We start from the raw sequence: 21,402 nt of genomic DNA, 5'->3' as shown, positions 1-21,402 counted from the left end.
TTTGAAACATTGTCTATAAAATCAAAACAACATTTATTCAAATGACACCAGCAATGTGAGTATTTGATAAAGTGTTTTCCTGAAATGCTTTTCCAGTGGTGTAAAAAGCTTTTAAGCATGTTCAGGTCATATGATACTGTTTAATTCAAAATAATTATGTTCCTTCTACTGGGTATAAAAAAATGTCCTAATAAAAGGAAAGAACATACCTCAAGAGAGGCAAACGAAAAACCTTCATGGAGCTATGAAATATAATGTACACGATGGATCACATGAAAGTGTTTATACTTTTTATAAATCTTCATAAAACACCATAACCACTTGTCACAAACAACCCCAAATAACTTTCATATCTCTCTTTACAGTAAAGCTGACTGGTTTCCTCTATGCTGCACTACATAAAACCGAAACATATTTACAAGTCCAGCAAATGTCCTCAGCAGTGACTTGCAAGAATGTTGAAGAAATGGTACACCTCCTCTTTATCATAAACCGCCACTTCAGTGGAGCATTCTGTGCATTTGACCGGATGATACATCTCCTCTTCGTCCATTCCCGCTAAGCGTGCATCAATCAGGCCGGCTTCAGTCTCCATCTCTACCTCTGTTGATGTGGACTCCTGACGAGCTTTCTTCCTCCGCCGGTTCTGTTTTCTCTTAATGGCCGTTTTATACCGCAGCACTTCCTCTTTGTTGACAGTGCAGTTCATCACGAACATGGCTCTGTACTGTGTCCGATATTTCTCATGTCTGTGGATTGAAAAGACCTTCATTTAGTTCATTATGAATCTATAGTCAAGTAAAATAATTGACTATCTGCAAATCCCTGTTTCAGTTCTATAAACAGTGCTTTGCGACCATACCTCTGACAGTCCAGGCACAGGGTGGTCATACAGGCTGGACAGTTGAGAACGGCATCACTGCTTGGAAGAGCCGGGGGCTTGTTTCTTCTGTTTGCCGAAGGAGGTAGGCGTCTCTGATTTCTGTACCTGTGTTAAACGCAAACAAATTAGATTAATGGCATCAAGCTATGATCACGATCAAGTTAAAGGGATAGCTGACCCAAAAAGAAAAAAAATAATTTACTCACCTTCATGCCATCCCAGATGTGTATGACTTACTTTCTTCTGCTAAACACAAACAAAAGATTATTAGAAGAATATCTCAGCTCTGTAGGTCCATACAATGCAAGTGAATGAGTACCAAAACTCTGAAGCTCAAAAAGCACATACAGGCAGCATAAAAGTAATCCATACGACTCCAGGGGTTAAATCCACATCTTCAGAAGCAATATGATAGGTGTGGGTGAGAAACAGATCAATATCTTTTTTTACTATAAATCTCCACCTTCACTTCTTTTGTTTTTGGCAACTCGCATTCTTTGTGCATATTGTCACCAACTGGGAAGGAGTATTTGTAGTAAAAAAACAAAAAAAAAAACCAAACACTTAAATATTGATCTGTTTCTCACCCACACCTATCATATCACATCTGAAGACATGGATTTAACCACTAGAGTCATATGGATTACTTTTATGCTGCCTTTATGTACTTTTTGGAGCTTCAAAATTTTGGTCACCATTCACTTGTAAGGACCTACAGAGCTGAAATATTATTCTAAAAATCCTTGTTTGTGTTCAGCAGAAGAAAGAAAGTCATTCACATCTAAGATGGCATGAGGGTGAGTAAATGATGAGAGAATTTTCATTTTTGGGTGAACTATCCCTTTAACTAGGTTGAAGATAGTAAGCATACAGTAACAGTCAAAAGTTTGGACACACCTCATCTGAAGGCCAAAGGAGGGCTACTTTGAGGTTGAAGAAGCTAAACAGTTAAAATCGTAAAATAATTTAGATTTGTTTGACAATGTTTAGTCACTACATAATTCCCATACTTCCATACAATTGAAGTCAGAAGTTTATTTACACCTTAGCCAAATACATTTAAACTCAGGTTTTCACAATTCCTGACATTTAATCATAGAAAACTTTCCCTGTCTTAAGTCAGTTAGGATCACTACTTTATGTTAAGAATGTGAAATGTCAGAATAATAGTAGAGAGAATGATTTATTTCAGCTTTTATTTCTTTCATCACATTCCCAGTGGGTCAGAAGTTTACATACACTTTGTTAGTATTTGGTAGCATTGCCTTTAAATTATTTAACTTGGGTCAAACGTTTTGGGTAGCCTTCCACAAGCTTCTCACAATAAATTGCTGGAATTTTGGCCCATTCCCCCAGACAGAACTGGTGTAACTGAGTCAGGTTTGTAGGCCTCCTTGCTCGCACATGCTTTTTCAGTTCTGCCCACAAATTTTCTATTGGATTGAGGTCAGGGCTTTGTGATGGCCACTCCAATACCTTGACTTTGTTGTCCTGAAGCCATTTTGCCACAACTTTGGAGATATTCTTGGCATCATTGTTATTTGGAAGACCCATTTGCGACCGAGCTTTGACTTCCTGGCTGATGTCTTGAGATACTGCTTCAATATATCCACATAAATTTCCTTCCTCATGATGTCATCTATTTTGTGAAGTGCACCAGTTCCTCCTGCAGCAAAGCACCCCCACAACATGATGCTGCCACCCCCATGCTTCACGGTTGGGATGGTGTTCTTTCGCTTGCAAGCCTCACCCTTTTTCCTCCAAACATAACGATGGTCATTATGGCCAATTTGTTTCATCAGACCAGAGAACATTTCTACAAAAAATAAGATCTTTGTCCCCATGTGCACTTGCAAACTGTAGTCTGGCTTTTTTATGGCAGTTTTGGAGCAGTGGATTCTTCCTTGCTGAGCAGCCTTTCAGGTGATGTCGATAAAGGACTCGTTTTACTGTGGATATAGATACTTGTCTACCTGTTTCCTCCAGCATCTTCACAAGGTCCTTTGCTGTTGTTCTGGGATTGATTTGCACTTTTCGCACCAAACTATGTTCATCTCTAGGAGACAGAATGCATCTCCTTCATGAGCGGTTATGATGGCTGCGTGGTCCCATGGTGTTTATACTTGTGTACTATTGTTTGTACAAATGAACATGGTACCTTCAGGTGTTCGGAAATTGCTCCCAAGGATGAACCAGACTTGTGGATGTCCACAATTTGTTTTTTGAGGTCTTGGCTCATTTATTTTGATTTTTCCATGATGTCAAGCAAAGAGGCACTAAGTTTGAAGGTAGGCCTTAAAATACATCCACAGGTACACCTACAATTGACTCCAATTAGCCTACCAGAAGCTAATTGGCTAATTGCCTAAAGGCATGACATCATTTCCTGGAATTTTTGCAAGCTGCTTAAGGCACAGTTAACTTAGTGTATGTAAACTTCTGACTCACTGGAATTGTGATATAGTCAATTAAAAGTGAACAATCTGTCTGTAAACAATCGTTGGAAAAATTACTTGTGTCATGCACAAAGTAGATGTCCTAAACGACTTGCCAAAACTATAGTTTGCAATATGAAATCTGTGGAGTGGTTAAAAAAATTGTTTTAATGACTTCAACTGTATGTGTTATTTCATACTCTTGATGGCTTTACTGTTATTCTAAAATGTGGAGAATAGTAATAGAGTTATTGTGTCCAAACTTTTGACTGGTAGTGTAGATCTGCCAAAAACTCACTCTTTTCTTTTTGCATCCACCCACGCCTGATCCCGGTCATCCTTATCTGGGTCATATAACAGCTCATCATTTGTGAGTATAGAGCGCTGCTTCCTCCTCTGACCCCGAGAGCTGCCTGATACACAACCGCAAAGAAAATACAAATTATCAACTGTTACACCAGTTACAACACAGAAAAAAAAAACTAAAATAATAATATTATTTTTAACAATTACCAGCTGTGTCATCTTCATCAGAGTCTGAGTCAAAGTAAATGCTGTCATACTCCCGAGATGGCTGTTTGGTTGCTGTGGAAGTGTTGTCACTGGTCCCAGAGGTTTGACCTATGAATTAAAATTTAAATTCCTAATCAGCACGCACTTCCATTCAGTGACATTTGTCATGGGACTGTAACACATGCGTGTGTGTTTATGTGTTATGGCATATATATGTTTATGTTTAAAACAGAGTGACTCAGACCTTGAGTTGAGGATGCTGTCCAGCTGCACTCCATAGTTTTCATGGTGCTGCTGAGCTCGGCCTCCATCTCCTTCTCAAACTCATCTCCACTGGAGGACTCGCTCTCCCCTGTCAGATACTCTCTGATGAGCTTCCTCTTCTGATCCGGAGTGCCGTTGAGAAGGATGTCCAGCTCATCCTCAGAACTGGTGAGAAACACAAATTGGAACATGTGACATTCCTGTAGTTTCATATACCTGCTAACTTCTGTTTTCATATTAATAGGAACATACACACACGTACAGTATATATATAATGAATAACAGATCATTTTTTAGCTACTTGCCCAATACAACATGTACCAGGATTTTATTTTTCTTGGTGTTGACACAAATACAAACTAAACTCAATAAGTAAAAATGCTCTGATGTAAAAATTGTCAAATAAATGAAGTATATAAGCCACGTTTTTTTTTTTTTTTTTTTTTGAATTAGGCCGTTTGTGATGTTTTTATCACCAAGTTGCTGGTTACAGATATTATTTTAAATAGATACTTGTCCTGCTAATGCAATGCTAACTTCTAACAGACAATAAAATACCAAATATATACAAACAATATATCTGATAAGGATTACAGTTTGTTTACATGTGTGGAGGAAGCATGGTCCGCTCTTGTATTTATATTTAAGATGTTTACTGTTGTTTACCTGCTTCCCGCCCCTTCCTCGTCGCTCGGCTCTTCAATTTCATATGAATCATAATCGTCTTTTCGGTTCATTTTTCCGTTTTTTATATAAAACACAAGAAAGTGTACGCGTATGTCAATTACCAAACACTTTTGCACCGGAAACAAACTTTGTAATATTTCCGGTAACGCCAGTTCCATTTCAAAATAAGGCTTTCAAAATAAAAGTCTATTGCCTTGGTTAATTTATCTTCGTAAAATTATGGGCTACAAATTGTTTTAGATTCTCTAAAGCACTAACTATTAAGTAGTCTCATCTGACAATAAATTATATAATATTTTCAGTTAATTACATTGCATAATTATACTGCAAATTCTACCAAAAATGTGTGTTTTGGGCAATCATAGGACTGCATTTAAAAAATCCTCTCTTACCAATCAGTAAATAATGTCTTCATTTTGGCACCATAAACATTAACTGAGACAATCAGATTTTCTCCATTTATCACACATAAATAAATAAATAAATAATCCTAAATTTAAAGTAAACAGCATCATTTATTTTGTGTTATTTTCATGGTCATATTATCATTTTTATTACCAGCGTTTATGTCTGCATTCCTCCATCTGAATAAACAGAAGCTTTGGTCACATATTGTGAAAAAAACAAAACATTCATATACAGTGCACTTAAAAAAAAGTCAAGAAAGAAATGCATTCATGTATGATTTTTTTAAACAATGTATTAATCTACATTTTAAGGCAAACATGCATAAGCATTATTTGAGGAACAAACAAACAAAAAATACTTGGCAGAAAAGTATTCTATACACTATACAGTAAAAATTAACACAAAATATACAAGAATTTGAGTGACCATGCAATTTAATTGTAATAACAATCAGCTCAACTTGAACAACATATCAGAGCAGCATCCACATTGATCACCAAAACTAACTTCAAAGATTACAACAGGAAAAACTAAACAAGCAAAACAAAACAAATGAAACGAACTGGACAAAAATTACAGAAAGATGTATTGTAAAGTGTAATGATGGCACAAATCCCATGAATAACAATTAAAAGTTATTGTATGATTTTTTTTTTAACCATGTATTAATCTAAAGTTTAAGGAAAACATACGTAAGCATTATTTGTTAGGAATAAACAGAGAGGAACAAACAAAACAAAAAATGCTTAGCAGAAAATTAGTCTTCTAACTTACAAAATTAACATTCAACAGACAATAAAAGACCAAATATATACAAATAATCTCTTGGATAAGGATTACAGTTTGTTTACATGTGTGGAGGAGGTAGAGCTGCACGATTCTGGATAAACTAAGAATCATGTTTTGTTTTTTTTTTGCTTAGAATAAAGATCACGATTCTGAAGAAAAATTCTTATTTCAGTGATTTACAAAATCTTGGCATAAGGGTATTAAACAAACTAACACACTTTACTAGAGGTTCTGACTAAATGTTCTCTGCTTCAACCTATGCAAAAATGCAATAAAGTTGTTTATCAAATATATAAATTTTAAATGTCCTAATTCCACAATAGGGCGCAACGAATACATTATAAACCAAACAGCACCTTGTGATTATTGCAAAAAAAGAAGAAAAAAAAATCCTGTTAAAAAACAGCATAATAAAAAATAAATAAATACATACAAAAATAAAAAAAACAACAACGATTTAACCTGTTTCTCACATGCCAAGTAAAAAGCAAAACGAACAGAAAAAAGCTTCATTAACAGTTCTATGTTAAAGTGTTGCACTTGTAAGCAAATATGCAATAAAACACTTATTTTGCAAAAGTTGTTTTTAAATAAATATTAACCATTTAAATTAAAACAATGAGGCCTTCAGTGTTTCTCTTGTAAAAATTGCTTCAAGCTTGTAAAGGAATTATTCAAGAGCCAGTAATTGAATAGAGTACAGTAAACAGTGCTTTAAGTTTTTCAGCAACAGTAGCAATTAAACATTTAAAAAAATTATCATATAAAACATTAAAAAGGTAATTTATTGCAAAACGAAACTACTTAAATACTTGACACTCTTTACTGTGTGACAGATATACATTGATACTGATTTGATGCAGTAAGAATGCCTGAATGCCTATAACAGACAGCATGCAGCTTATATACATTTAGACATCACACAGATCTATCATTTTGAAGAATTTGTCCCGTCTGCTTATACATTAACAGCTGTGTTTGCTTTAATATCCCGTCTGTTTACACTGGTAATTCATTAACAGCTGTGTTTACATTAATATCTCCTAAAGAGGGGTATTTTGATTTAAAACAGCGCAGTGTCTCGTGCAGGAGCGCTGTGTTTTGTAGATGCCATATAAAGTTTATCAACATTTAAAAACGCGTCTTGAAGTGCATTTCGAATTGAAATTTGACCGCCTTACAAATGAATGTCACTGGAACGTTAATATACATTGCTGGAACGTTCTTTTAAGGATTAATCGTGCAGCTCTAGGAGGAAACATGGTCCGCGCTTGTATTTATATTTAAGATGTTTACTGTTGTTTACCTGCTTCCTGCCCCTTCCTCGTCGCTCGGCTCTTCAATTTCATATGAATCATAATCGTCTTTTCGGTTCATTTTTCCGTCTTTTAAATAAAACACAAGAAAGTGTACGCGTATGTCAATTACCAAACACTTTTGCACCGGAAACAAACTTTGTAACATTTCCGGTAACGCCAGTTCCATTTCAAAATAAGGCTTTCAAAATAAAAGTCTATTGCCTTGGTTAATTTATCTTCGTAAAATTATGGGCTACAAATTGTTTTAGATTCTCTAAAGCACTAACTATTAAGTAGTCTAATCTGACAATAAATTATATAATATTTTCATTTAATTACATTGCATAATTATACTGCAAATTCTACCAAAAATGTGTGTTTTGGGCAATCACAGGACTGCATTTAAAAAATCCTCTCTTACCAATCAGTAAATAATGTCTTCATTTTGGCACCATAAACATTAACTGAGACAATCAGATTTTCTCCATTTATCACACATAAATAAATAAATAAATAATCCTAAATTTAAAGTAAACAGCATCATTTATTTTGTGTTATTTTCATGGTCATATTATCATTTTTATTACCAGCGTTTATGTCTGCATTCCTCCATCTGAATAAACAGAAGCTTTGGTCACATATTGTGAAAAAAACAAAACATTCATATACAGTGCACTTAAAAAAAAGTCAAGAAAGAAATGCATTCATGTATGATTTTTTTTTAACAATGTAATAATCTACATTTTAAGGCAAACATACATAAGCATTATTTGTTAGGAATAAAAACAGAGGGAAAAAAATGCTTAGCAGAAAATTAGTCTGATTACGATGATCGATAGCTATACGGTGAAAATTAACACAAAATATACAAGGTTTTGTGTGACCATGCAATTTAATTGTAATAACAATCAGCTCAACTTGAACAACATATCAGAGCAGCATCCACATTGATCACCAAAACTAACTTCAAAGATTACAACAGGAAAAACTAAACAAGCAAAACGAAACGAAACAAACTGGACAAATTACGGAAAGATGTATCGTAAAGTGTAATGATGGCACAAATCCCATGAATAACAATTAAAAGTTAAAAACCGGTGATTAAATGAAATCGTATTTCTTGTGCTGTGTGGATCGGATGATCTTACACAGTGGACTGCCTCACTTTAAGGGGGGGTTGTGGAGGGAGCATGGTGTCTCTGGTAGTGGTGAGTACAGACGTCTCTTTAGACAAACTGACCCCAGGTGTGTTCTCTCCTCCATCCTCTGAATGAAGACGAGACCAAAGCAGGGAAAGCCCTATATGGAGAACCTGGTTCAAGGACCTAAGTGTCCCCTTTCAGAACTCCAAGACAGCTCTGCAGCAGCTGTAGATTCCCCTGGAGACAGAGAAGGGATGAAAAAGGACTGTGAAAAGGGGACTCTCACAAGAAAATATGCTTGTCTTATGTTGCTCCAAAATCAAAAGATACAAATAAGAATATATATTAAGCAATTTCTATATAGAAAAAAAAATCAAATTTTAGGATCATGTCGATTAGACATTTCCCGCCCATTCCTTATTACCGCAACACGAAAAAAGAGCAATTATTTAAATGCAAAAGTATTAATACATCATAGTAGTACTTCCTTGGTACTGCGTTTTAAATTTAGCGCTAGGTGTAAATAGCACCTGTCAAACAGCGTGGCTATTTGCTGTTTGGAGAAATTGAGGACAAACTGCATCCCCTATGTTGCTGCAGTGGTGTAGCGGGTAAAGACGCTGTGGAAATGCTTTTTTTTTTTTTTTTTTTTTTTAGTGCAGACGACCCGGGTCAATTCCAGCTTTTGTCCCACTTTTTCCCATCCTGGTTCCTGTCTCCACTCTTAATAGTTCCTTTAATACTACTTATAATAATAAATCAAAATGAACATACAAGTTGATTTCTTCACAGTGATTTGGTCATGATGAATGTCGAGGAGTTGAGAGAACAGTTTAATCCAGGTAAAATTAACCATGGTTTTACTATATTAATATTGTAGTAACCATGTTTTTCATGTGTTATTACACCAATATGGTGTTAATATACTGTAGTAACCAGGTTTAATTTTATGGTTTACTATAATTTTACTACAAAATACCAGGGTGAAACTATGATTACTGTAGTAAATCCATGGTTAATTTTTGTAAGGTAAGGTTAGGGGTTGGTGTAGGTTGTCTGTGGGACTCTAAATAAACACAATAAACAAGCAGCAGTGATATACTGTATGTTAGTATTTTTTACTAGGGGCGCAAACTGTATCTGCCACTATCTGCACTTAGTGCAAAAAAGATGCTTTTTGTTGCTATTTACACTTAGTGCAAATAGCATCTGTCTTTTAAAAAATGATTACAGAATTACTGTATTACAGTAAACAAACAATAACTGTTACGGTAACGAGATTAAAAAGCGGGAATAGTAAAAGTAAAACATCTGAATGAGAGAATTTTACATTTACATTTATGCATTTGGCAGACGCTTTTATCCAAAGCGACTTACAGTGCCCTGATTACAGGAACAATCCCCCTGGAGCAACCCGGAGTTAAGTGCCTTGCTCAAGGACACAATGGTGGTGGCTGTGGGGATTGAACCAACAACCTTCCACTTACCAGTTCAGTGCTTTAGTCCACTACACCACCACCACTCCATTTTGGAGGGTATAATGTACTTTAGTGCCTGAATATACTATCACAATGCAAGAAATCTTTATGTTCCTATATGTAGGCTTCATTTTCTTTCTTTTATTTTTGGGGTGTCGACTTGGGGTTAAATATGACCAGGACATTTTCTTGACAGGTTTTGTAAGTATCACCCGAATATCATGAATAAATAATCGGGGGATTTCACATCATTGATATGGTGACTCACATTATGGAACTTACCTTGGCATGTTTTAGTTCCAGCTCAGCCAGTTCCACCAAGTTCTTTCTGAATGCTGCTACTCGTCTCGTCTTGAAATCTATCAGTTCTGTGTTGAAACAAACAAGAAAAGATGAACACAGTGAAGTTCTAAACAACATTTCTAACTAGACTTTTCACATTTTTAAAGAAAATTTGTGGCAAAAAAAAACAAAAAAAAATTGCTTGCTTAGGTGTTCTCAGTGGTTTTTATTACATTGCTTTGTGGATGCTAGGGTGTTTTTTGTCGTTTCTAGGTGGTCGCTAAAGTGTCCTGGATGGTTGATATGTGGTTTCTTAGAGCACACCCCAAGTTTCTATAATATTCTGGTCTCTGGATATGGCTCAGGGTAGGGTTGCACCAGCTGTGCGTAAATTCTCACGTAAGTTGGGATGTAAAGTTCACACTAAGGGCTTAGTAACTACTAGTTAGTTTATAACTAAGTCAGTGCTTAATTCGGTTGCACCACCTGTTCTTAAGGCAAGACTTAACTAGTAGGTCGTAAGCTCTCCGTAAAGTAATGCATAGTTGCATAATTTGACATTTACTTGTATCGATCCAATCAGAAGCCTTCAAATTTGTACACAGATGTGTTTAAGAGTGATGCATTTTAGTTTGATTTTGTTCAAACCTTGTTTGCTCGTAACTGTCAGATATAATAAATTAAATCCCCACTGAAATACGATATGTAATAAAACAAGATTTCATAAATTATATATTTACATTTACACTTATGCATTTGGCAGACGCTTTTATCCAAAGCGACTTACAGTGCCCTTATTACAGGGACAATCCCCCTGGAGCAACCCGGAGTTAAGTGCCTTGCTCAAGGACACAATGGTGATGGCTGTGGGGATTGAACCAGCAACCTTCTGATTACCAGTTATATGCTTTAGCGCACTACACCACCACTACTCCTTTACATATTAAGCTTGTGTAAATAACAATATTCAGTAACTGTATCTAAAATGAATAAGGGGCAATAAATCAAAAAATACTAATACAACAGGCTGGAAAAATAGACATTCATTCATTTTAATATCTATTTGTTGAAACTTGTTAGATCGGTTTCATGCTGAAGAATTACATTTTTTAAAGATAATGTTTTCTCCCGTAAATGTCAACACCATCATATTTATCGAAAGGACTGAAGCCTGTCAACCAAAACATGAGCTCATTGATGTCATAAAATATCAGTCTGCTTTTTTATTCCCTCCGTTACTCCGTCAGAGGTTTCCGTAAATATTTAGTTTATACATAGGGTTACGTTCTACCTAAGTTTAATGGTGCAATGCTGAAATATTTAGCAGTGTGTAAATTGTGACTTAGTGCCCATTTACGCCACGACTACACTAAGTTGTAACATACGTATACCTGGTGCAACCGGCCCCAGTTCTTTCATTTAGGTCTATGAGATTTGTGACTTTGTTGTCCACCAGGTGAAATATTGCAAGACAGATCGCTTTGATCGAAACAAGCTACACAATTTGAGGTTCATTTATGTCTGTTACACAAACAGTGCTGAATGAATTACATGTCAAAGTTTAACAGTAAGGCTAAGGGGTGTGTTCAAACTGCTAACCCTTTGTATGAGCAATAATATTAGTAATGCTTTTTCTATAGATTTGTAAAATCATTCTTTCAACGAAATAATTGAATTACCTTGTTTTGCGGATTCAGAGATTTTCTCAAACTTCTGACAGCACACTTGCTGTGTGGTTTCTGCTTGGAGAACATCTTTGTTTTTAGCCCGAGCTTTGTCCAGAGCTTTATTGGCGTTCTCATAATAAACTAATGCCCTCCCTCGTCTGTACAGGAGATCCTGTAAGAGAGACAATGCCATTTACAAAACCAGACCAGAAAACCCAAGTTATCGACAAGCACATTTACACCATTTCCACAAGCATTACAGTAGCTTGAAAGTAGCGATAATTATTTATGGGTGTGTGGATGAATCCTGGACTACAAAAGATCAATACAGCAGTGCAAAACATAACGTTATGGCCCAAGAGATCACCATCCCAGGCAAGACAGAACTTTGTCTTGGTGTGCAGAGTATTGTCAATTGAGAATGTCCTTTTTCAATAGAATGTAGCCAAGTGACCACAACAATAGAGGAACTACCTCTAAAAACTAGCTGTCAATGCAACATGCTGAATAGAGGTCTCTAATAGAATACCTTTGCAGCTTGCGACTCTCTGAGGTAATACTTCAACAAATCTGCAAGTTTCAAGTCCTCGTCAGCGGCCACACGTGCTTCAATTTTCTGCACAAGAAACACACACAGCAAATTAAGAACTGAGATGAAAAGGTGAGTGACAACATTTACCACCAAAACAGCTTCTCTTCCGAGAGTAAGGCATCATGGATGGATAAATGGATGGATGGATGGATGGGTGGATGAAAACTAAACTTACCCTTGTTTTCTCAAAAAGCTCTGATACTTTCAGGAAAAATCTATTTAATAGTGAACGAAACAAAAAGAGAGTCAAAAAACAAACACGACTAACAAAACTGACCTAAAAAGACAAAATCATTCATATTTGGAGCTACATTGGAAAAATCAGTCTCATACTTGCACAAATCTGTAGAGTCTTGGGTTCCTAAAGTGTACAGTGTGGAGGCGATTCTGTTTATGTCATCTGCCGCACCTGAAACAGATGTCCCGTTAGATCTCTATAGGTGACCCTCACAGATCCAGGGCTGTCACTCAAATTTACAAGGACCGGGACAAACATTCCCAGTTGTCCCCAACCTTAACACGTCCCTGATTCAGAACCAAACTCTAGAGTCCACACTTTCACTTCACACTTTCTTTGACTCAGTAATACAGCACTCTGCTTCTCCATATCATGTTTCATTGTTGTGGCAATCAGACTAATAACACGCAAGGAAAAGACAAAACCTTTGGCTTAATGACAGACAAGGAGAGACATCTGATGAATGGAAATAACCAGAACAACAAAAGAGATTTCTGAATTACCCTGTGATTAATATTAATAGATATTGTCACAATGAAATCTGAATTATCAACTCCAGTTAGAATTACCCATACAAAACAGTAATATGGAGGTACCATAGTACAGTGATGGTATCAGATAGTAAAATTATGATACTTTGATATAATCATGGGTCTGAATGATTACCATATTCATGTACCATGAGATTTGCATGGTACTTCAAGATACTGTAAAGAATACCATGGTACTTTTCTGTTAGTGTAATCTTATAGCTCATTAAACACATTATTCCGATTACTTGCCACTTAACACAGTAGTTAGCATGTAATCATTATATTACGGAGTGGTGGTGGCATAGTGGGCTAAAACACATAACTGGTAATCAGAAGGTTGCTGGTTCAATCCCCACAGCCATCACCATTGTGTCCTTGAGCAAGACACTTAACTCCAGGTTGCTCCGGGGGGATTGTCCCTGTAATAAGTGCACTGTAAGTCGCTTTGGATAAAAGCGTCTGCCAAATGCATAAATGTAAATGTAAATTATTATTGACTTTTAAAAGACCTATTCAATCACCTGACATATCCATGGCTTACAGACAAGTGACACATTTTCCTAGTAAGCAGCATAAAGTACTGCCCCTAATTTCCTGTTATTCCTCCATAACAGAGAAAGCATAACTTTCCAGTGTCCATATTTGCTGGCAAATTATTGTAAGACAAAAACAGACTCAAAGAACAAGCAAAATGTGGAAACATGCTCTTATCTACACACACTGAAATATGATATGCATTCCATTTATGGGTCTTTTGAGTTGACATTTGATATTAATGGTTGTTAAAGTTTGATAAAGTTTGTCAAGTTAAAAGAAATTAAAGCGCAGTACAATGCGAAGAGAGAATATTTTGGGGTAGATGTGAAATACTATTGAAATACTATATGTTTGGTTGAGTCATTAAGCTCTATAACACATTTCCTGTGACTGGAGAAATTTGACCTTGCCATATCCTTGACGTTACTCAGCCATGTGAGGTGCCAGCTTCTAGAAATGTTTGTGAACTGAAGAGTTTTCCCGTAAAAGCAAGAAAAACTTACTTTTGTGAGATCTGATCATTCTATCAGATTTGGCAGAGGCGTCTTTGACACGGTTGTGGTACTCTAAAAGGAATGTTTTCTCGTGTTCAAAGAAATCATCAACGTCCTGTGATTTAAAAGAAAAAAAGGCTAAATGTTTTTGGAGAAATGTAAAGATTTTTTTTTTTTAATTCTAACTATATCATATAGAAAGTCTGGGTCATTGTGCATTCCATTGGCATTACTAGGGAAGTATTCACCAGAGAGTCATAAACCATCATTTAATCTACAGATGAACACAAAGAACTTCAAGACAAAGTCAATCATTTTTCAGAATGGTAATTTTTGACATGGCCTCTCTCTCTCACTCCACCCCCTAACTTCTATAGCAGAGCCACATAACACAGTCACATGACATTGGCAGAAGTCTGCAGACTGAACTGACCTTCACTCCAGCCACTAGAACTCCATCTGCAGACTTCACCACATTCTTGAAGAAGTCCTCCAGCTTTTCCTTCTTGTTTTTCCCTCGTACACTCAGCTGTAGAGACAAGAGACAAATTTAAAGACAAGTGAATAATTATATCTACTCTGAAATGTTTCACTTTTTACAATTTTGTTTTATTTATTTTTTTAAATTTGCACAGTCACATTTCTTCCCAAAATCAAAAGGGAAAAAAAATAAAAATAATTAATATTTTGTTTAACCCCTTATACTCTGGTGCATTTTTAGACTGCTGCCCACAATTTTTCACAATCAAATTTAAAAGCTCACCATTCACACATACTGTGGACTAATTGCAAAAAATAAAAATAAAAATAAAAAAAAATTCACATTTTTCAGAGAACCCCCCCCAAATAAAATGTTTTAATTATTCATAAACGATATTGTGTAAGCAAAGTGTAAAAACATTTTTTTTTTTTGTTGTCCTAAATTTGTAAACATGTAATTCTGGTTCTGTTCACTCTACCTCACTTTGAAAAGTCTCATTTTATTCCACTAGATGGCAGCAAGCACTAGAAAAATATTTTTCTCTATAACATTCCATCACAACATACAGATCTGAAATGTAGGTGGCACTTTAAGGCATTTTAGCCCTCACAGATGTGCTCGTCCATAGACATTCAGTTTAATTTTCAGTTCAAGCACCACCCTCGTTTCATTGAATATCTCGGCCTCTGAGTGGACTAGAAGCTCAATCTAGGTGTCAATAGAAAGCTGAGATCCTCTCATATACAAATTTTATCATCAATAGTCGAAAACCTTTTTCTGATGATTTGTTTTGCATGCTTTTCCTTCTATTTTGCATTGGATTATTCAGCCAATCAAGCTCACAGACAAGTAAAAAATGGCAAATTTTTTAGAAAACTCCCTAAGGTAAAAGGAGATATAAAGTTTTTGGCTACTTGGGGCTTACAGCAGTGGTTATCGGAGCATAAACGAGACGTTTGTATTTGATGACTTACAGAAATCCTATTTCACTTGACAACAAAGATTATTTGCTAATATAATACATCTTTTACAATTAAACATCTCATTTCTAGAGCAAAGGAAAGCATCAATGACAAACATCATTGCCAATTCTTTTAACAAAGCTCAGAAACAGATGACCTAGTTCACAAATGGGACACTTACGTCTTGGTTGTACTCTAAGAAAACATGAAAGTTCAAGTCTTTGCGTAGGACAGGATGGGCAGCGACACGGCAAAGAAAGACCTCATGCATTGCCACAGTCTTCTTGAAGATGGCCAAATATTCACTGAAACACATTTTCATATGATTATTAATAAAGTCATGTAACTATAAACCCTTAAACCCCTACCTCGGGTCTTTGGAGACCCGGGAACTCATTCCACCCCTTGTACCTCATCCATTTTTTTGGAGTTGTGCCCACACCTCTTTAGTATTCCTCAATCTGTAGTTTGACACACAAAAAATTCCAAAATTGCAAAAAAATTTTTTTATATTTTATAATGGTTTGAGTACCAAAAGTGTATAGGGTCTCTAGATACCAGAGGTATGTAAGAACAACAAAAAAGTTTTTTTTTTTGCACTTCCATAAATTATATTTTTTATAATTTTCATTTCTATTTAAGTATATTATAACAGGATAACTATTTCTTTGTGTATTACAAGAGAAATGAGTACTAAATTCATACAAATAAATACTATATCATGTTGACTTTGTGCAACAATGCACTATCAACAATGGTGAAATATCAGTATTTTATATGCGTATACACATACATAATATTCATGTCTTACTCAAGGTGGCACTGATGTTTGAGTGATTGACTTGATTTTCATTTGACATTGCTCTTTGATGAATAAACAACATCAAAGTAAACTTATAGCAAGTACATCATATGAAAAGTATTATATGACTTGTCATCAAAATATATTTTATTTTATTGTTTTCTACTTGTCTTGAAAATAGTTTTCAAATTTTACACTCTCTGGGCATTTTGTACATCCATTCTTGATAGATATAAGAGCCAGGTCTCTAAAGACCCGAATATGTAAGAGTGTTTGGGAAAATGACCATGCATTTAAGGGTTAATGCAGCAAAGTTTACCCCAACTACCAGTCACACTACGCAAAATTGATCAACTCACGCCTCCAGTTCTTGTTTCATTTTAGTGAACTCCTCTTTAGTCATAGATCCTTCACCTTCACCCAACTTCTGAAGTTTCTCTCGTGATGCATCAAAATCTGGTCTTGGAGGAGCGGGTGGAATCTACAGAGAAAGTATTTCTTCAGCTAAAAAGGTCTTAGCGACATCTGAATTCCTAAACCATTTCTGCTTGCCTTCAGAGGGTGTTGGTAATAAAACTCTCCAGTTTGTAATATCATCATTCACTAAATGCAAAACGTAATTGCTCACTGCTGTGCCTAATGCAAAGTGCTATGAATAATTCAGTCCAGCTTCGATGATATTATAAATGCCAGCCAGCGTCAGGCCTCTTTCTTTATAGAGTATGAAGTGTAACCCAGATGAAACTATATTACATCAGATAGCAAAAAAACAGACCTATTAGATAGGTCAAGTCATGCAGAGAAAAAACCCAATGTAAATACAGAACAGGACAGTGGATTTGTTGTAATTTACCTCTGACAGCCTAAAAACAATTCAATATGGTCCTGTTTTTCTTATGGCTGGATTTGTCAATGAATATCGAAACAACATAATTTGGGAAAATCATCCATATCTCTTTGCCCTCTAAATCTTTCATCTCTTTGCTAAATCTTTACTTTTTCTAGTATGCTAACAGTTTCACCGTTTTCAGCCAATTTAACCACAGGTTATGTTTAAGATGAAAAAGAGGAAACTGTACAGATCATTTCCCTTTTACTTGCACCTGAACAACAACAGAATTACAATACTCATGCGACAACAAACCATGCTATGCAATTCAGGGCTACAGTAAAAGGACGTTTTAAGCAATAATTTCAGACTTGGTGAGATTGACTGGACAGTTTAAACAAAGCTGCAGTGTAGAGCAAATTTCAAAAATACACTTATAGACTGCAAACAATCAGCCAGCAACTGAGGTTAGCCATAAACTCAACGTACAAGTTTTATTAAAGGTCTAGTACAAAAGGTATCAGACATGTAAAGGTTACTTACAATATAACCTGCATATTCTTCATTTTCCACAAATGAGTCGTGGAGCCAGATAAACTCTTCATGTTGTCTGACCACTGAGAATTCATTCTGCTTGAAGTTAGGTAGAGTACTCTGGAACAAATTAGTCATAATTTAATATATCTACTGTAGTTGACATTCCAAGTGATGTAGAGCATAGAGTAGAGGTTGACATTACAAACAGACATTTCTGGTTGTATTAATGAAGTTCCAAATGTAAGTTATCACATAATCCTTTCATGGCTGGGTTTGGTGGGGGGCATTGCCTCGTTGATTTTCCTTTTGCCCCCCCCGGTCCGATGAAGAGACAACCCCTTGCCTACCCCAAAGATCAAATTGCTCCCCCAAAGACTGCATGTTAGTACCGGCCCTGAAGCCTATACCACTTATTATTTCAAAATTGTCTTTCTATTTCTTGCTTTAGTCATATATTCCAGGGGGGATCTCACATCTCAAGCCAAGTCCTGTGCTCAAGCCCCTCTGTTATAGACAGCACGCCAAATCAATTTACCTTAACGCCCTCCAGGACTATATGAACCAGTGAACTGGTGAAATAAATGTTGTGTACCTTTGTATGAACGGTGAACTTGACTTTGTCTCTCTCACTCAGTGCATCTGAAATGTCCACCTGTAGTGTAGCGTCGGTTTGAAGATCCACATTCACTGCTCTTGGCTATTAAAACAATAATACACAAACATTGTGAATTATTGCAAAAGATTATTAATGGATTTTAATCACTTCAACTCTGTTAAAATATACATCATCTATTTTAGAAAACTCTACTTGCATTTACATTAATGTTACTATATAGAGTATAACAGGGCTTAAGGCCCACCAGGGTAAAAGGCACTTTTGATATAATTTTCTCCCAAAACTCGAAACAGCAATAAAAACAACCAAAGAACTTTGCTTAACACCTGTTTATCACTATACACTGCTAAATATTCCTGATCCATGAGATCATTGCATGTAATCTCTAAAGTTTAATTGTGAGGTAATTTGATCCAATATTTAATCATTTTCAAAATGTTGCACATTTATGTAACTAATGAGAATCCCTGAAATGATCACATTTATTTTGACAAAAAACAATTCATTTTCAATTTTCAGTTTTGTTCAAGGTGATTCAATCAAAAAAAATGTAATCAATAATTTCTGTAATAACTGTCCATCAGGGCCTGGGTTGCTCAGCGAGTTTTGACACTGACTACAACCCCTGGAGTCACAAGTTCGAATCCAGGGTGTGCTGAGTGACTCCAGCCAGGTCTCCTAAGCAACCAAATTGGCCCGGTTGCTAGGGAGGGTAGAGTTACATGGGGTAACCTCCTCGTGGTCGCGATTAGTGGTACTCGCTCTCAATGGGGCGCGTGGTAAGTTGTGCGTAGATCGCGGAGATTAGCATGAGCCTCCACATGCTGCGAGTCTCCGCGGTGTCATGCACAACGAGCCACGTGGTAAGATGCGCGGATTGACGGTCTCAGAAGCAGACGCAACTGAGATTCGTCCTCCGCCACCCGGATTGAGGTGAGTAACCACACCACCATGAGGACCTGCTAAGTAGTGGCAATTGGGCGAAAAAGGGGATTAAAAAAAAAAAGAAAAAAGTGAAAGGACTGTATTTGGGGTAAAAATCCCCCCCGGTTGCAGGGGTGAAAGGTCCCTATAAAACCCTTTTTGTTATTAAGTGGGACAAATACATTTATAATGAAATTGTTATGTAATGAATATTGCTGATAGAATACTTGCGATGCTATGACATGCCAAATGTGACTGAAACCCTATTCTTAAGTGATTATTTTGAATAAGCATTATCATAATTTGTTACTCAAAATGCATCTTGCTGTCTCAAAAGTATTTGCCTAAATTGACAAATTTTGCCCTATAACTATTGTCCCTATATTCGCACCCCTCTGGGGGGCTTTTACCCCAAGTGTGGGGTAAAAGGCTCCCATGCCACCTTTATTTAATAAATTAATTTTAATAAAAAATAAAAAACGTAATATTAAGAAATTATGTTGCACCATCAATATTAAATAAAAATATATATTTTTTGTGACTAGTAAAAGTGCTAATTTTTCTTTACCATACAAAAAAAAAAAAAAAAAAATGACCATGGTGGTAACCGGTTTGCACCAGAATACCATTGTTTACAACGATTATTGTTACTATATTACTAATACTAATAATTACATGACCATTTTTTTTTTCTTTTTGATGACAGTGTTGGATAAAACCATGTAACCATATTTTACTGTAGTAACAATAACTTCAGTAGATATGGAGGAACAGCTGCAGCATTATTCGAGTAAAAAACTCAAAGCTTTCTTTATCTACCATATTCTCCAAAAAACTGGCAATACCATAATTTTGTAGATTTATTCCATGGTACCACTACAGTACCATTTCTAAGAAATATCTTTTAAAAAAAAGAAAATCCTCAATCCGTCGCATTTCACAGCGTTATATTAGAACACAATATTGTATCAATGTATGTACTGTATTACAGCGCAACACTGTATCACTGGACGTTACATTACAAAGTAACATTGTTCCAATTAGATACAATTTCAATTTGATACATTTTATTAGGCTGAGAATAAACCACAATATTCGAGTGACCCAAAGCTTTTCAACATTGCCAAATTCAGCACAAAACTAGCACTCGGTGCTGTCTGTCATATATTATATTCTCAACTTTGTAAGTCTCATTAAATAAACTACAGCTATAGTTTATGGTTAATGGCATAATGTGGTTTATGGGTTCTTCTCGCCCTAGTTTCTGGCATTGACATTGATGCGAATCATTGTGCATACACGGGTTTTGTAGATGTGTATCGGGTTTGTGTTCCCAGCAGCCAGGAGGAAGTGAACGGACGGACTCAAATAGGTTACAAGCACTGGGCCACAGTGACATGAGTAGTAACACACGTCATTTACACGATTACAAACATGCATAACACACACCAAGAGGGGAAAGAGAGAGAACAGATATGAGAGAAGAAAAACTTACTCCCCTGTCCTCTTCGGAAAGGAAATCGGGGCCGTCGTCCAGCCCTTCTTGCTGTGGAGAGAACAAACAGAAAGCTCAGAATGCACACGCGGAATATAAATACGACACAAGCAAGTTATTACTCGATACATCGGGGGATTAAGGGTGGAAATGATGATGAAGGTGGAGAGAGCAATTGCAGAAAAGCACCCACCATCATGGCTGCTGCGGGTGGAGTATGAATGTGGCGGTGTCAGTCGCGTGACGTGAGGCAGTGGATCAGTGGAGGCGGAGCCTTCAAGTGTAAAACCTCTATATACAGGGACGTTGTTGTGCCCCTATGTTTCCCCTGTTAGTGTTCCCCGTATCGCCGTTAAACATAGGGGTACAGATTTTGACAATGGGGAAACATAGGGGAAACAAACTTCGACAAAGCGGAAACATGGGGGAGACTTTGACAAAGGGGAAACAGGGGAAACAGACTTCAACAAAGGGGAAATATAGGGGAAACATAGGGGAAACAGACTTCAACAAAGG

At 36.3% G+C, this 21,402-nt stretch overlaps 2 protein-coding genes across 3 annotated transcripts; both read right to left on the bottom strand.

Annotated features, from left to right (window-relative positions):
• Positions 1-79: 79 nt before the first annotated feature.
• Positions 80-7,444, bottom strand: LOC127455502 (E2F-associated phosphoprotein-like). 2 transcript variants are annotated; one of them, XM_051723457.1, is made up of 6 exons: positions 7,286-7,444; positions 4,076-4,260; positions 3,832-3,939; positions 3,617-3,731; positions 863-988; positions 80-749 (listed from the first exon to the last, which is right to left on the bottom strand). In XM_051723457.1, the coding sequence occupies exons 1-6, from the start codon at positions 7,441-7,443 to the stop codon at positions 437-439; spliced, it is 1,005 nt and encodes a 334-aa protein (XP_051579417.1). In that variant the 5' UTR covers position 7,444; the 3' UTR covers positions 80-436. The 2 variants fall into 2 exon arrangements, with proteins under 2 accessions (XP_051579417.1, XP_051579415.1); XM_051723455.1 differs by lacking the exon at positions 7,286-7,444 and adding an exon at positions 4,762-5,040 and having other exon boundaries at positions 83-749.
• Positions 7,445-7,801: 357 nt separating this feature from the next.
• Positions 7,802-21,148, bottom strand: LOC127455496 (sorting nexin-6-like). The gene is made up of 14 exons (XM_051723447.1): positions 21,080-21,148; positions 20,887-20,937; positions 18,444-18,548; positions 17,858-17,968; positions 16,845-16,966; positions 15,865-15,988; positions 14,674-14,769; positions 14,250-14,355; positions 12,772-12,847; positions 12,614-12,653; positions 12,376-12,462; positions 11,859-12,018; positions 10,180-10,265; positions 7,802-8,656 (listed from the first exon to the last, which is right to left on the bottom strand). Exons 1-14 carry the CDS (start codon positions 21,083-21,085, stop codon positions 8,603-8,605), a joined length of 1,224 nt encoding a protein of 407 aa, XP_051579407.1. The 5' UTR covers positions 21,086-21,148; the 3' UTR covers positions 7,802-8,602.
• Positions 21,149-21,402: the final 254 nt, after the last annotated feature.

This window comes from Myxocyprinus asiaticus, chromosome 17 (assembly GCF_019703515.2).
Source record: "Myxocyprinus asiaticus isolate MX2 ecotype Aquarium Trade chromosome 17, UBuf_Myxa_2, whole genome shotgun sequence".
NCBI lineage: Eukaryota > Metazoa > Chordata > Actinopteri > Cypriniformes > Catostomidae > Myxocyprinus > Myxocyprinus asiaticus.
Note: the sequence above shows the minus strand (reverse complement) of the source record. Positions and strands in the feature narration are given on the sequence as shown.